Genomic DNA, 17,387 nt, shown 5'->3' with positions numbered 1-17,387 from the left:
TGGAAGATGATAAGGGGAAAACTATCAGGATTCCCAGGAAACCATTAGGTAGTAGAAGATGACAGTACTGTCAGGGAGGCTAGGAACTATTCTGGGTACTTGGCCACTTAAACATCTCTCTATATATAAAATCCAACATCTGTTTGTCTGTATGTCTGTCCGCTTTTCACGAGAGAACTGCTCATGCGCCAGCCTTAGGGCGTATCTTACATCCGATCAGCAAGCGAACGAGAGAACTACTTAATGGATTTAGATCTTTTTTTTCCTGTAATTTGCTTGAACATTCCGGTTGATTTTGCGACTTCTCTCATCGCACTAAGAATCAAAATTCACTTGCAGGAGCGATATATTCACGCTAATCCGAGACAGAGGCTGCGGGCTGAGGGGAGGGGGAAGCGTGACATCAGGAGTGGGGAGTCGGGCAGGGTCCTCTTCACTGTCCTGTTTCACTAATACGTGGGTGGAGCCACGGGGGCACGGCCTAGTACTGTATATTCAGAGTTACATGGGACAAGAGGAGCCAATAGAGAGTGATGTGGCCTAGTGCTCTCAGTCCATTATTTGGCAACACTTTTCTGTGGAAAGCTCTGCCAGGCCACAATACATCTCAAGTTGGAAGTTGGGAATTGAGAAGAAAGCTTCTTTGAAACCAGATCATCTGCAAAAAGGGAACGAGAGCAGAAAGAACGGGATCATGATTTTGTAAATGTGCAAAAGCCAGTGATTTTGCAATAAAACATCTATTGTGTACAGAAATTCAGCAGAGAACAGTCTGACGTTTGCCATTATTTAATACGTTCTCTCTGTAATCATCCCCCTTATATTTAGTTCAGTGTGTGCATTATTTTAATCTACTAATTTTTTTCATATGTAACAGAGCAGAATATGTTTCAATACATGATTTGTGTAACCCTAAACGTATTTGCGTATTTCTGTTGTGAACATTAACACTTGAATGTATCAATCAATCAATCAATCATAATAACATTGAGAACTCTTTTAATCCTGAAACACGACTTTTCTTTTGCTTTTTTTTTAATATTTACCACAGAAAAAGTTTTTTGCCACCTATCACACTGTCTGCACAATGTAAAGAAAATCACTTTTCATGAAAGCAATTGCGAATAATAATAACTTTTTAAGCAATTTAAGAAAACATGAGATCACCATCAAGAAGACTTGACTTTTCCACTTGGTTATATCCAGTTCACCTATTGACTCCTGGACATGTGTTGGATAGCAATGTCACTTCTGTCAAAAGAGCACTGATGCTTTTTGTTCTTCATAAACTTAAGTCATGGAGCACAGATGTCCTACCAGCAAACATCATTAGACTATGGAGAAGGTTTTCTTGCCCGGGGGGCCACTATTTGTGCATTTTTTAAGACATTTGTACTCTGCACTATACATACAGGGTGGTCCAGATCTAATTATGCAACTGTTCGACTGACAACCGTCTCCCCGCCATTTTGGAATGCAGGGCAGGTGCTGCCATCTATTGGCAAAAAATTTTTTTTAAGTGAAATCTCTATGTGCAGGGCAGGTGCTGTGAATTCTCCGTGTAATAAACTTAAATTATTGAGTAATGAAAATTGCATAATTAGATCTGGACCACCCTATACACGTCAGAACAGATCATCCACCTGAAGCTAAGTATGTTTGGGCCCTGGCCACTACTTGGATGGGAACTCTATGAAGGCTATGTCAGAAGAAAAAAAATAAATAATTGTTATCATAACGATTATGAACAATTTCAGCAGCCATACCAGCTGCACTTTAGAAGAGGTCGTTCACCTGAATCTAAGCCTGTTCAGGCCTGGCCAGTACCTATATGGTAGGTCATTTAGGAAAAGCTTGGGTTGCTGCTGGAAGAGGTGTTGGTGAGGCCAGCAGGGGGCGCTTACCCTGTGGTCTGTGTGTGGATCCCAATGCCCCCAGTGCAGTGATGGGGATACTGCGCTGTAAAAATGGCGGCATCTGTCGGATGAGACATAAAACGGAGGTCCTGACTCTCAGTGGTCATTAAAGATCCCTGATAGTCCCTTTGTAAAGAGCAGGGTGTATCCCGATGTCCAGGTTAAATTGCCCTCCACAGCCTAGTAGTCATTCTGGCCCCCTAATCATCCCCTGTCTCTAATTGGCTAACTCTCTGTCACCACTGTACCACCTAATAGCTAATGTGTGTTGAGTGTACTGGCACAAGAATGGCTGCTGTCGCATCATCCAGGTGGATGTTACACATTAGTCTTGGTTGAAGTGGATCCTCACTCACTAATGTAAAGTAATTTCAGTAGTGTAAAAAGCACTACATAAATGTAGAATTATTATTTTTAATGAAGCTAGGCTGGCACTCAGAAAGGACACCTATTATAAATATATGAATTTGGTTGTGAAGCTACAAAATTTCATATATCACAAAAGTTTTATTCATAAGGAATTGATCATCATGAAATTCACTATATAAACAACAGTTCTCATTTGTCTTATGTAATTTACTTACAGTATTTCAGTTACTTCTGCAATGCTGCCCACAGTATGAGGTTTTTGGTCCATTGATGTTGTCTGGTTATAGTCACTTTGGCTCAGGTGTGTTAAAGACGCTAGAAAATTACCCTGTTCACGGATTCTCTTTACTTTCTATTTTCCATGATTTTTGTAGAGTAGAGACTGATGGTAACAGTAGTTTTACTTGATGATGGATACCTGCACATCAGAGTTTTTTTTTACATTTTGGTGTCATTCCTTACATTGGATTAATTCAGTACGAAGAGTGTAGCCTTTTCCTGCGGGGAATCCAACTTTAAAGGCCTCTATCCAGCTGTGACTTTCACAGAAAGCCACTAAAATATCAAATACTGCAAAATACAAGAGTAAAAAAAACGTAAGTCAAATTATTTGAGCAACTTGTTTCCAACAAAAATAAATAAGGAAAATGTCATTTTAAAGCCTATGCTCACTCTCTCTTTTGTAGCCTCCTTCCAATTCAGGGTACATTTTGGCATAAATGTTTGTCGGCCAGCTCTGTATCTAACCATCAAATGAAAAAAAATAGTGCAAAGGTAGGAGTGACTTGCATATCAGGTTATTTTAAGACAGAATTTTTTAAGAGTTATAAATGAGAATATAGAACACAAAGTATCAGCCCGATTGGAATTCACATCCATACCAAATAATTCATGTTAAAAAGTTTTCTGAATGCTTGTTAGATTTAGACACTGTTTATAGAGCATATTCTTTATTTCTTTTAATAGTGCTGAATTACTGCTGTTCCCAGTTAAGAATATAAAGCACTTACAGAAACGGATTAATGTTTCTAGAGCAGCTGAGAAAGATCCTTGGCTATAGTGCCTCACTTTGGCTTAGGAACATGTAGGGACTGCTAGCATTTGGCATCTGCAAACTATACAAACATAACAGTTTTGACCAAGAATTTTTAAGAGGTGACCCTCCAGCAAGCTCTTAAATGTGTTGTCATTGGGTGGCAAGATTTGAATAGCCATGATGGAGCTAATCCCGCTACCACTGTGTCAAAATGTTATTTTTAAATTGGAATGATTACTTGGAAATATATGTCTACGTAAAGTGATGAGCATACAGGGTGGTCCAGATCTAATTATGCAACTGTTCGACTGACGTCTCCCTGCCATTTTGGAATGCAGGGCAGGTGCTGCCATCTATCGGCAACAAAAATAATTTTAAGTGAACTCTCTATGTGCAGGGCAGGTGCTGTGAACTCTCTATGTCATAAACTTAATTAGTTATAGCGTAATCAAAATTGCATAATTAGATCTGAACCACCCTATAGAACACTCATTGATCGACATAATTAATCATTAGCGAAGAGCAAACCCCAGTGAGTTCATTTCACCTCATGTCCAGCGAAAATGCGGAAATGTTCAGGAATTTTGGCAAACATTGAAGCCAATGGGGAAGGAGAAACTAAACTAGTTTTGAGTTGGGGTTATTATGGTGCAAAGATCTCTTAAGTGTCTCTGTGGGCTAGGGAAGCTTCTGCCAACTAAGCTGGACCAAGTATTGGAGTCAAAAATGTGATCAGTGTGGTGAGGCATCAGTGTTAACCACCACGCCTCCTGAAAATATAATTTGGAGTCCACATTACTCTGAATCCTTCATTTCTCTGCATCTCCAGAGCTCCTATCACCACAACTAACACCCACAGAGCCTTTGATGCAAGGCATTAGCATTATATACTTGGGGGACTTGTCCCTGCCACTACCTGATCTGCGCTACATAAGTGGAATACAAATGTGACTGGAGTACCAATCTGGCAGTGACATCTTACAAGAGAGTATATGCCATAAATTAATTAAACATGCGTGAAGCAGATTGGGCATTGGTGGAAAGGGTGATTTGGAGTATTCCTTTAGCAATTGCGTGGAACACAAATTGGTCAGGTAGCCTAGATCAGGTAATGACATCCCCATTCAACATGACTCCTTTAGCTCAGTGATGTCAGGCTGGCCTCGCAAATCATTACGGGGTACTGGGGGAAAAAATAAGTTAATCAAAGCAGGCCACACATCGAATTTTTAAAGAAAAGTTTAGCAAACAAGGTGACTGGCAAACCCATCAAATTAGCTGATAAAGATGTTCAACACTATTGATAATGTAAAAGGCACAATTATTTACATGTACACTACATGTACACTACTGAAAATTTTAAGTTATACAGAATATTTGATATAAATTACTTTTTTGATATAGTGCATTCAAAAAATTAAATATATTGGCAAATCTTGCATAATTGTTTTTCAGTTTTATTCATTAAATATGCTCACACTATTTAAATTAAAAGTAAAATACCAGTGGCGAACTTCAAGCAAACATGAACTTATATAAAGTTATTATGGTATATATATATATATATATATATATATATATATATATATATATATATACACACACAAATATATTTTCTCTGAATTCACTGTCGTAATCTTATTTATTCATCTAGTTTGTACAATGCTATATACTGTATACCCTGCCGTTCTTTCTTATATTCTGTAAGGGCTTTGAGCATGGGAAAGGCACTATATAAATAAAATGTATTATTATTATTATTATATATATGTGTATATTTATATATGTATATATAATAGCCAAATATCACTGACTCACTCATCATGAAATTTCCAGAACCATGCTGTTCTGCAGCAATTAAAGTAAATGAAGCCTTGCAAGTTGAAGCCAACAGTTTGCACAGGTGTCCCAACTTCTGTTGATTACTTAAAAACCCTCTGTCTGTCTTAAAGCAGAGTTGGAACAGACTGTGTTACTACACCCTCTGAAGTATAGTACTTGGGACAATATTCCAGTGATAACAGCAAGAAAACGGCAATTAACAAATTAAATGAGACAGAGCATTATTACCCACAGAAGTGTAGGCCTTTCACTTAAAGAAATTGCAAAAAACATCAAAGTGTCAGTGAGTCCAGTGGTGTCCTACATAATCCAAAGGCAACTGGAAACTGGAAGAAACTCTGATAGGAGGAGATCTGGCACAGCCAACGTCACAGGCCAATCAGAAGACAAGTTTCTGAGGGTCACCAGCTGGCGTGATCGGTGCATCACAGCACAACAGCTTCAAGCACAGCTTAACAGCGCAGGTTGAAAAAAGCAAGCGTTAGTTTCTACTGTGAAGAGGAGACTGTGTGCTGCAGGTCTGACAGGGCGAGTGGTGAGAAGAAAGCCATTCCTTAAAAGGACAAAAATGGGTCTTGAAATACCAGCTGTGGACTACTGCAGACTGGAAGAAAACCTTATAGACAGATGAATCCAAAATTGAAATCTTTGGTTCATCACTCAGGGTGTTTGTACACCATCAAGTTGGTGAAAGGATGGTTCCTCAGTGTGTGACACCAACTGTCAAACATGGAGGACAAAGTGTAACGATCTGGGGTTCTTTTGGTGGAGGCAAAGTTGGTGACTTGCACAGAGTGACTGGCATTCTGAATCACAAGGGTTACCACAGTTTGGCTGTCATATCAACAAAAGCTAGCTACTTTGATGAATCAAAAATTTGAATACAATTTTGTACACTAAATCATTCCTTGGCTTATTGTTTTATTTGCCATTATGTATGTGTTCTATGCCAGTATAATATTCTCGAAGCAGTGCTTCAGAGGGTGTAGTAACACAGTCTGTTCCAACTCTGCTTTAAGACACACAGAGGGTTTTTAAGTAATCAACAGAAGTTGAGACACCTGAGTAAATTATTTGCTTCAACTTGCAAGGCTTCATTTACTTTAACTGCTGCTGAACATCTGTTGGTTGTAACCTATTAGTTCCTTGAAGGAGGCCCATTTGTAATATTATGAAATCGCCTTTTTTCCAGTTTTTGATAACATACTGTACATTTTAAATTTAAACCTCTGGCAGTTTACTGCAAACCTTTTCACCATTTTGGCCCATTCATTGCATATCAACTGATTCAATCTGAAGAAAAACAGAAAAAAAATGAACGCTTTGAGTAGTGAGAAAAGCGCTATATAAATGCAAAGAATTATTATTATTATTATTACTACCAAACCTTACATTTCAGACTGATTAATTAATTAATTTGCACACATGGTTTAAAATTTGTGTATGTCACTAACTCTTTTAAGGCGGATGCCGACTTTTGTCGATACAAGGGGTTAAGGATGGATATCAGGGGCAGAGGGCGAAAGAAAGCTGTAAATGTTGATAAAACTCACTGTTTTATAATTATAACATTATAAGTAGACCCTCTTTGCTCGGAAGACTGTTAGACTCGTTGACTTGACGTTGAAACCCTGCGTGTGTGTGAGTAGCGTAGAGTAAGCAATGTCTAGAATGGCATCGATGTCGGGCGAGAGAGCGAAGCAAATGCACAAAGCAAAATACTCTGCGTATGATTTATTTCTTTCTTTATTTTTTGCGTATTACTGCTAAATTGGACTCCGACTTCTCGAACTCTGCTTTCAATACAAGTGATCTGGAGATCGAAGAGGAAAGTCAGGTGCCTGCATCAGCTGATCATAGTGCTGGACACGCGCATGCAGCTGACGTGCCAACAAAAACGTTTGCCCTGGGAGTATTACACAGACATCGATCTGTGGGAGACGAGCTGGCAACTGGACTTCACCAAATGACGAAGCCTGCTGGTGGACACTACGGATTAGCAGTCAATCAACTACTTCAAGTCGTTGTTTAATCAGAAAGTTCCTTTCAACTTATGATGATGGGACAAACACATATGTAATAAATATGTGAATATGCATATGTATAGGCTCCTGGAACATAAAACGGAGTGACGACATAAGTGTTTTATGTAGATTTATGTGTGAAACTATTGCTTTGAGTGTCCTGGAAAAATATTCAGCCCTGGGACAAAAGGAAGAAAAAATAATTAGCCCTAAAAGAATTAACAGAGCCATAGTTAATATTTTTAATAACAAGAAACCACATCTATAGAATTCTTAAGTACTCATTAGTGCATCAACCTAAATTTATTTTATGACAATATTTTAATGTGACTACATAATTTTAAAAACACAACTGACATTCCTAACACCTATGCATATCCCTCAGTGCACTTTGTTTAACTGTGTTACCTTGGTTAATTGCTAAGATCTGGGAGTGGAAGTTCTTGGCATTCTCCTTTTTGACCATGTATTCCTCAACTGGCAATCTTGCTGTGCATAACTGGTATTCTTGAGCCTTCTCGTAGGTTAAGCTCTGAACGAACAGGATATAAAGACAAATGAAATAAAGAGTACATTCATTAATCATAGGTTAATTAAGTTATAGGTTAGTTTTTTCATTGCTTCATGAAAACTAGATCTTCATGGCAATATATTGTACACATTTTAAGAGACAGGATGTGTGATATTTTGCTTTTATGAGAAATGTTTGAAATGTTAACATTACACAATAAATACTACACAACTAACAGCCCTAGTCTACTTGCCAGCTATTCTCCTAGTGCCCATTCTGTTCAGATTTAAAATCTTACGATAGTATTATTGTTGAATAAAATATACAGATGACTACACCACACATACATTTTAAGTAAACCATGATGAATCCAATGACCCCCAACTCATCTTAATATTCAAAATATAGAAAGCAAATGTTGAATTATACACTATGTATATACAGTGAACAAAACTACTGAGGACTGGTCTACTGCTGCTCAGTCCTTTAAATCCATATGTGCAATATTATGATGTGAAATACTTACTGCTCAGTGTGCTATTCTGTTTATTAAACTAGGGATTTGGGAAGAGACTCAGATGTATTGTATCTATTATATTCAAATTACTGTGTACCTGTAAAGTATAGTAAATAAAGATTTCTTGTAGTTTAGTTTGATATTTATACTCTATATATTTTATTTATCTATACATATAAATATGAATTATTTATATATGTATTTATTTATTTATATATACATAGAGGGCGGCACGGTGGCGCAGTGGGTAGCGCTGCTGCCTCGCAGTTGGGAGATCTGGGGACCTGGGTTCGCTTCCCGGGTCCTCCCTGCGTGGAGTTTGCATGTTCTCCCCGTGTCTGCGTGGGTTTCCTCCGGGTGCTCCGGTTTCCTCCCACAGTCCAAAGACATGCAGGTTAGGTGGATTGGCGATTCTACATTGGCCCTAGTGTGTGCTTGGTGTGTGGGTGTGTTTGTGTGTGTCCTGCGGTGGGTTGGCACCCTGCCCAGGATTGGTTCCTGCCTTGTGCCCTGTGTTGGCTGGGATTGGCTCCGGCAGACCCCCGTGACCCTGTGTTCGGATTCAGCTGGTTGGAAAATGGATGGATGGATATATATACATATAATATATGAATTATGTTTCTAGACTTCTCTAGCATCTTCAACACCATCCAACCTCTGCTCCTTAGGGACAAGCTGACAGAGATGGGAGTAGATTCATACCTGGTGGCATGGATCGTGGCCTATCTTACAGACAGACCTCAGTATGTGCGTCTCGGGAACTGTAGGTCTGACGTTGTGGTCAGCAACACAGGAGCGCCGCAGGGGACTGTACTTTCTCCGGTCCTATTCAGCCTATATACATCGGACTTTCAATACAACTCGGAGTCCTGCCACGTGCAAAACTTCGCTGACGACACTGCTATCGTTGGCTGCATCAGGAGTGGGCAGGAGGAGGAGTATAGGAACCTCATCAAGGACTTTGTTAAATGGTGTGACTCAAACCACCTACACCTGAACATCAGTAAAACCAAGGAGCTGGTGGTGGATTTTAGGAGGCCCAGAACCCTCATGGACCCCATGATCGTCAGAGGTGACTGTGTGCAGAGGGTGCAGACCTATAAATACCTGGGAGTGCAGCTGGATGATAAATTGGACTGGACTGCCAATACTGATTCTCTGTGCAAGAAAGGACAGAGCCGGCTATAACTTCCTTAGAAGACTGGCGTCCTTCAACATCTGCAATAAGATGCTGCAGATGTTCTATCAGACGGTTGTGGCGAGCGCCCTCTTCTACGCAGTGGTGTGCTGGGGAAGCAGCATAAAGAAGAGAGACGCCTCACGCCTGGACAAACTGGTGAGGAAGGAAGGCTTTATTGTAGGCATGGAGCTGGACAGTTTGACATCCGTGGCAGAGCGACGGGCGCTGAGCAGGCTCCTATCAATTATGGAGAATCCACTGCATCCACTAAACAGGATCATCTCTAGACAGAAGAGCAGCTTCAGCGACAGACTGCTGTCACTGTTCTGCTCCACTGACAGACTGAGGAGATTGTTCCTCCCCCAAACTATGCGACTCTTCAATTCCACCCAGGGGGGTAAACGTTAACATTATTCAAAGTTATTGTCTGTTTTTACCAGCATTTTTATTACTCTTTAATTTAATATTGTTTTTTGTATCAGTATGCTGCTGCTGGAGTATGTGAATTTCCCTTTGGGATTAATAAAGTATCTATCTATCTATCTATATAAAAGGCATAGCCCTCGCTGACTCCTCACTAATTCTCCCACTTTCCATATAGGTGGGAAGCTGAAATTTCGCGTGCTCATTCCTTGCAGTCTACTTACAAAACTTAGGCATGTTTCATGTCCTATTGCAACACCCAAGGGAGGGAAAACAGGTGTACCCTTTAAACTGTATATATAGATAGGGGAAACCCCTCCTCACTATTTTTGCGACTTCCAATATACGTAGGAAGCGCAAATTTCCCATACTCATCCTTTACACTGTACTTACAAACGTTAAGTATTTTTCATTTTGCGCAGTGCCCCGTAACGAACTTTCGAAAATAACGTCTTCTTTTTGGCGGTTCTCACCATTATGCCGTAAGGAACTTTCGAAACTGACCTCTCCTTTTGGCGGTTTCATTCCTTTTTTCCGTTAACAGAGGATTTATTTCACGGCAGAAATGCACAAGGGTCGCCCCCGGTCCCCCTTCCTTTTTCCGCACAGCCGCTGTCCGTGCACCTACCACGTGAATGACTCCTTGCCTAAATACATTAACGACATCCCGCACTCCTGTGCCTCCTCACTCACTTCCTTACTTTCCTCAGCTGTTCGTCGTGCTCACTGCTCCCTTCTTCTTTACTCCACCGCCTCAAGGGTGGAAGGACTGCTCATTCTTCTTTCAGGCTACCTCTAAACCTCACCCATACTGATTTCAATTCAAACACCTGCAATTTCCAGTAATGGTCTGCTTCGCTATGACAATAAATAAGTCACAGAGCCAGACTCTAAAAAAAGGTCGCCATTGACTTGACACAAGATTGCTTCTCACAAGGCCAACTGTACATTGCATACTCGAGACTAAGCTCAGCAGACCAGCAGCTTGGTCATTTTACAGCCCGAGGGCAGAACTGAAAATGTTGTTTACAAAGAGATCCTTACATCCTAAAAATGTGCATTTCTCATATACATTTACAATCATAAATTAAACTCTTTACAATCATCAAATTTACTCTCAGTACAAAAATAAGCCTACGATAATTACATTGATAATCATGTTACGTTATTTTTAAATTGTTTCCTTTTCGTTTTCATAGCTTCTTTAACACACTACTTCTCCGCTGCAAAGTGCGGGTATTTTGCTACTTTATTTATAAAGAACGTTAAAAACAACATCAAGGCTGACCAAAGTGCTGTACAATAAAACCCAACATATCAGACACACAATAACCAAAGGGTAAAAGAAACAGAAACACATAAGAGCTGAAGAGATTCATAATAACAAGTACACAGATAGTCGTCGTATCATACTGGGTTTATGGCCGGGAGTAAAAATGTGTTTTTAAATAAGATTTAAAGACAGCAAGTGAAGGTGCCTGCCTAACGTGCAACGACAAATCGTCATATAGGTGATATGACAGAAGTGCACCGCACGAGATGCAGATCACGCGGCATGGCAGCAGCAGCAAGTCAGCAGCTGATCGATCAAAGAAGAAGATAAAATAAAATAACTGCATGTGTTTCCGATTGTATCAGCGTTTAAGAGGGGGTGTCGGAGGAGCGATCGCGTCTCCCTGGGATGCGTTCAGCCCACCTCTTCACAACGCAAGCGGTACAGACGCAAAGTGGTTGGTGCATAGCACAGGCAAAGGGGCTGGTGGGTGAGCGAATTCCCCTAGTCATCATACGGAAAATATCATCTCAGATGATATGCTCATTCAGGAAACCTTCATACAGTCAAAATATGAACAGCAGGTAGTACAAGAACTATGACAGGCGTCTTAAAATTAATAATCAAAATAACAATGATTATAATAAACTTAGATTATATAGCAACTTTCTTCTGCTTAACATTAAATGAAATTAAATGTCTATACAAAAGCATTATAAAAAGAAGAAAACTTACTGGGAATTACAACTTTTACCGCATAGTTTATTAATATACAGTAACATGGCTTTAAAACCTTAAAACACAAAAAAAAACAAAAAACAAGGAGCTTACCTTTTGAACACTTTCATCCACTAAGCCACCAAGGATATATACCTTTTCAGGGTCAACATATTCCAGTGCTACAAAAGAATTTCACTCATTCAGAACATACACTAACAGTTTAACACTGGTGGCCTTTGTTAATTTAACTTGTCCACATGTATAATGCCTATACTGTTTTCTGGACTTCTGGGCTTTAAACGTCCACTCCAAAATAAAGGGACACAGTCACTGTAATTTGTAAGTTCTGAAATGATGTGTGTTGGACAATTAAAAAAACTCTTACAACAGCATTTCTTTCTATAGCACATTTTCATACAAACGATATGGTGCAAAGTGTTTTACAAGATGTCAAAGAAGTAGTTATATGCAAGAAAAAACAAATTAAAATTACATACGAATAACAATGCATACTGTAAATATTATACAAAAAAGTAACAATACACACTTACATAAGATAAATATTTAATTATGAGGAATTGAGTCCTTAAATGCAGAACTGATTTTTTTTAAGTTTCTAAATGACTGTCTGATGATAATGTCAGTTGACCAGGGTGGACAGAACAAACAAACAAACAAATAAATAAATAAATTTAAAAAGTCCAGCTAACCTGGAGAAAAAACAAAAACAAAGAGTGCAACAAAGACTGCACAAAATGATTTGTGATAAGGCAGTAAGAAGCATGTGTTTGAATGGGTGAAAGTCCAAAACTTCTAAAGCCACTGCCATTATGTATTAATATGACAACTCCTGATACGCAAAAAGCAAACTTCCTGATTCTCTTAGTCTGTAATGTAAATAGAGAAATTTGCTACAGTGTTCTGAACAAAAATTTTGAATATACTGTTATCCATCCATCCATCCATTATCCAACCCGCTATATCCTAACTACAGGGTCACGGGGGTCTGCTGGAGCCAATCCCAGCCAACACAGGGCGCATGGCAGGAAACAAAACCTGAGCAGGGTGCCAGCGCACCGCAGAGCGCGCGCACACACACACACACACGCACACACGCACCAGGGACAATTTAGAATCACCAATGCACCTAACCTGCATATCTTTGGACTGTGGGAGGAAACCGGAGTATCCGGAGGAAGCCCACACAGACACGGGGAGAACATGCAAACTCCACGCAGGGAGGACCCGGGAAGCGAACCCAGGTCTCCTTACTGCAAGGCAGCAGCGCTACCACTGCGCCACCGTGCCACCCAAATATACTGTTATTAAATCTGTAAAATCTGAAAACATTAAAGACTCTTAGTACTTCTGCAGGCTGTGTGGCATAACAACTTAAGGAACTGGAACCTAAATAACAAAAATGGTCTCTATTCACTTAACCTACCTATACTTAAACTTAAATAAAATGAAAACGAAAAAATATACTGTATATATATATATTATAATAAAATAAATCTTGGGTTGATACATGATCTTCTCGGAAAACAATTTGATGTCCCACGAGGGACACTTTAACGTCACACGAGGCAAGGCAGTGAGAGAAAAGGATGGCTGCTGTACAGGCTTCACAATGTGAGCGGCAGAGACACGAATTGGCTGGAGTGTAGCGCTCCCCGGTGGGGGCGGAGGGGATGTTCAAGCAAAGCGAGCAGGGGGCAAAGCCCCCTAGAATATATATATATATATATATATATACACATACACTAGCTGTGCAAGCCCGTGCTGTAAAAAGCCCGGGGTCCTAGACACTATTGAAATCGTCAGGAGCATTCGTTTTGCCGATGTGCTCACATCGCTTGTGCATTAGTGGTGGGAGGAAATGTAAAAGGAATACCGTTTTGCTGATGTTACCGGCTAAGCGACTTTGTCTTTCTTCTGAGGTTTCATTTTGCTGATTGGCTGGCCCCACTTGTGTTATTAGCGGCTAATCAAGTTTTCTGTTCCCTCGGAGGTGCAGCCCTTACCCCGACTCCACCTCTCACTTCCTGGCCAGACAGACACACACACTTCCACGCGTAGACATTTATATATAAGATATATATATATATATATATATATATATATATATATATATATATATATCTATACTAATAAAAGGCAAAGCCCTCACTGACTGACTCACTCACTCACTGACTCACTCATCACTAATTCTCCAACTTCCCGTGTAGGTGGAAGGCTGAAATTTGGCAGGCTCATTCCTTACAGCTTACTTACAAAAGTTAGGCAGGTTTCATTTCGAAATTCAAAGCGTAATGGTCATAACTGGAACATATTTTTTGTCCATACACTGTAATGGAGGAGGCAGAGTCACGTATCGCGTCATCACGCCTCCTACGTAATCACGTGAACTAAAAACAAGGAAGAGATTTACAGCACGAGTCGCACGCGGGAACGAAGGTAAATGACGTTAATTTTTGACTGTCTTTTAATACTGTGTAAGCATACATATTAACACATGTGCAATTAAACGTGTACATTTACGGGGTGATTTCTCAGGCTTAAAAGCTCACCTTTTATCAAACGCGGGAACAAAGGTAACTGACGTTGTTCACTGTCTTTTAATACTGTGTAACCATACATATTAACACATGTCCAATTAAACGTGTGCATTTACGGGGTGATTTCTCAGGCTTAAAATCTTGCCTTTTACTAAAAAGGTAAATGCAAAACTATTTTCAATCAGTTTATTGAAACGCTCCCGTTAAGGATTGCAATAACATATTCGCGAGATAAAAGAACGAAGTAGGGGGAAATGGAGGAACAGCCGCAAACAGCGAAGAGCAAAAAATTAATTAAACAATTGAGAACGGAGCGAGTTAAGCATACAAGCATGTTCATAAGGGAAACAAACCACGGTGTAAAACGTAAGTTTAAATAAAGTTTATAGAAACGCTCCCGCTGCAGATTGCAATAACATATTCGCGAGATAAAAGTTTAATGAGAAGACACGAGGTATAAACGAACCACACGCCGTGGCACAACGTTAGGGGCAACAGTTTCAACCATTCTATGATCTGGTTCTCGCAACTGAAAGACGGCACATGGCGGATGTTAGCCGACTTGCTGACCGCAACGTTAGGGGCTTCAAGTATGGCGCTGACGCCACATCTCAGTGCCAACACTTTGCAGACTGTACTTAAAAGACACGCCCTCCTCACTGGACAGTTAAAAACACCAATCAAACTAACGATGACATCAAGTATTACCCAATCAAAAGTAGGAAAGGAGGCATCTTCATAAAATGCGTGTGGGATGATTTGCATGAGACGCTGCTTTAAAAAAAAAATGATTAAAAAAATACGGGATAAATCCCGTCCAGTATTGATTCAAAACGGGACGCGCAATTTCATTGTCAAACGCGGCACGATTCCGTATTTTAAAGGACGGGTGGCAACCCTACAGTGCCAGGTAACCAGCCATACAATCAGATTGTGATTCAGACTAGGAATGCAATGAATGTAATTACCCCGATCTACATACAAGGCGAAAGTCTTGCAACATTCAAAGATGATGGTTTGGGATAATTAGTACTTATTAAGTACACCATGGAACATAAAAGAGCTTATGAAGCCTTGAACCGAAAAAAGCAACATCTCAGAGATCGTACAAAAAAAAAAGGAGGTAATGTCGTTTTACTCGCTGTAGATTTTAGTGAAACATTACCAGTTATTCTACGAGGGAGACCAGCAGATGAACTCAACGCTTCTTTAAAATCCATGCTTCTCCCACGGTCGGTTATATGTCGCGTGTTCTCGGGTAGGTACACCAAAAAATGTACACATTTAAGCATGTAATGGGCAAAGAAAAAATGAGGTATACCCGAAGGCACTGCAGTAGTACTCAATGTAACTTTACTTCTTAAATGTTAATGTTTTACTGTTTAATAATTTATACGCTTCTTATATATTGTTCAAATTCTTTTATCAAAATACCACTGACAGCGCAATGCACGATAACATGGAGTGAATACACCATACGCATCTGCCCACGGCCGCCCTGGTGTGCGCAGATAGCAATTGATTCTAAAATAAAATAAACATAAAAAGAGTAATACAATCATCACCCATAAAGCGGATAGCAGACGTGACGTATTATATGTGTACCAGATTTCAAGTCAATAGGTGAAACAGTTTGCAAGCTACAGGTGATTTAAATATCCTGGACAGACCAACGAAAAGCCACGGTAGCAAATTATACAAGAAGATTTTACTGTTTAATTATTTATATTTATATGAAATGTGCTTCTTATATATTACTTCATATTCTCATATGATAATGATGTTAATGTTGTTTATATTGATTTCTATGTTATTGTAAGTGCATCTATGTGTGTATATGTATGTATGTATGTGTATATATATATATATATATATATATATATATATATATATATATATATATATATATATAAAAAATATATATATAAAAAATATATGTGTATATGTATATATAATATATCTGTGTATGTGTGTATATGTGTGTGTATATGTGTATATGTATATATATATGACAGCAACACTCATAACAATGACAACACAATTACATTGACAATCATGTTACGTTATTTTTAAAATGTTTCCTTTACTTTTTCATAACCTCTTTAACACACTACTTCTCCGCTGCGAAGCGCGGGTATTTTTCTAGTATATATATATATATATATATATATAGACACACATACATACACAGTCATATGAAAAAGTTTGGGAACCCCTCTCAGCATGCATAATAATTTACTCTACTTTCAACAAAAAAGATAACAGTGGTATATCTTTCATTTCCTAGGAACATCTGAGTAATGTGGTGTTTTCTGAACAAAGATTTTTAGTGACGCAGTATTTAGTTTATGAAATTAAATCAAATGTGAAAAACTGGTTGTGTACAAATGTGGGTCCCCTTGTCATTGTGCTGATTTGAATGCCTGTCACTGCTCAATGCTGATTACTTGCAACACCAAATTGGTTGGATGAGCTCCTTAAGCTTTGAACTTCATAGACTGGTGTGTCCAATCATGAGATATAAAGGTATTTAAGGTGGTCAATTGCAAGTTGTGCTTCCTTCCCTTTGACTCTCCTCTGAAGAGTGACAGCATGGGATCCTCAAAGTAACTCTCAAAAGATGTGAAAACAAAGATTGTTCAGTCTCATTGTTTAGGGGAAGGCTACAAAAAGCCATCTCAGAGGTCTAAACTGTCAGTTTCAACTGTAAGGAATGGAATCAGGAAATGGAAGGCCACAGGCACAGTTACTGTTAAACCCAGCAGGTCTGGCAGGCAAAGAAAAGCACAGGAGCGGCATATGCGCAGGACTGTGAGAATAGTGACAGACAACCCACAGATCACCTCCAAAGAACTGCAAGAACATCTTTTCTCAGATGGTGTATCTGTACATCGTTCTACAATTCAGTGCAATTTGCACAAAGAACATCTGTATGGCAGGGTGATGAGAAAGAAGCCCTTTCTGCACTCACGCCACAAACAGAGTAGCTTGTTGTAAGCAAATGCTCATTTAGACAAG

The 17,387-nt window shown here is 39.3% G+C and overlaps 1 protein-coding gene across 1 annotated transcript in view; it reads right to left on the bottom strand.

Moving 5' to 3' along the window:
- Nucleotides 1-1,554: 1,554 nt before the first annotated feature.
- The window catches only part of trmt10b (tRNA methyltransferase 10B), a 35,915-nt gene continuing 20,082 nt past the window's right edge, over nt 1,555-17,387 (bottom strand). Inside the window, exons 7-9 of the mRNA XM_028805849.2 lie at nt 11,923-11,990; nt 7,596-7,719; nt 1,555-2,855 (exon numbers count right to left, since the gene is read on the bottom strand). Of these exons, the coding sequence (XP_028661682.1) occupies nt 2,737-2,855; nt 7,596-7,719; nt 11,923-11,990 (311 nt within the window). The 3' untranslated portion in view covers nt 1,555-2,736. The remainder of the gene's footprint in view (nt 2,856-7,595; nt 7,720-11,922; nt 11,991-17,387) is intronic.

Source organism: Erpetoichthys calabaricus, chromosome 7 (genome assembly GCF_900747795.2).
Source record: "Erpetoichthys calabaricus chromosome 7, fErpCal1.3, whole genome shotgun sequence".
NCBI classification, from domain to species: Eukaryota; Metazoa; Chordata; class Cladistia; order Polypteriformes; family Polypteridae; genus Erpetoichthys; species Erpetoichthys calabaricus.
The sequence above is the reverse complement of the archived record's forward strand: the minus strand, read 5'-3'. Positions and strand labels throughout refer to the sequence as shown.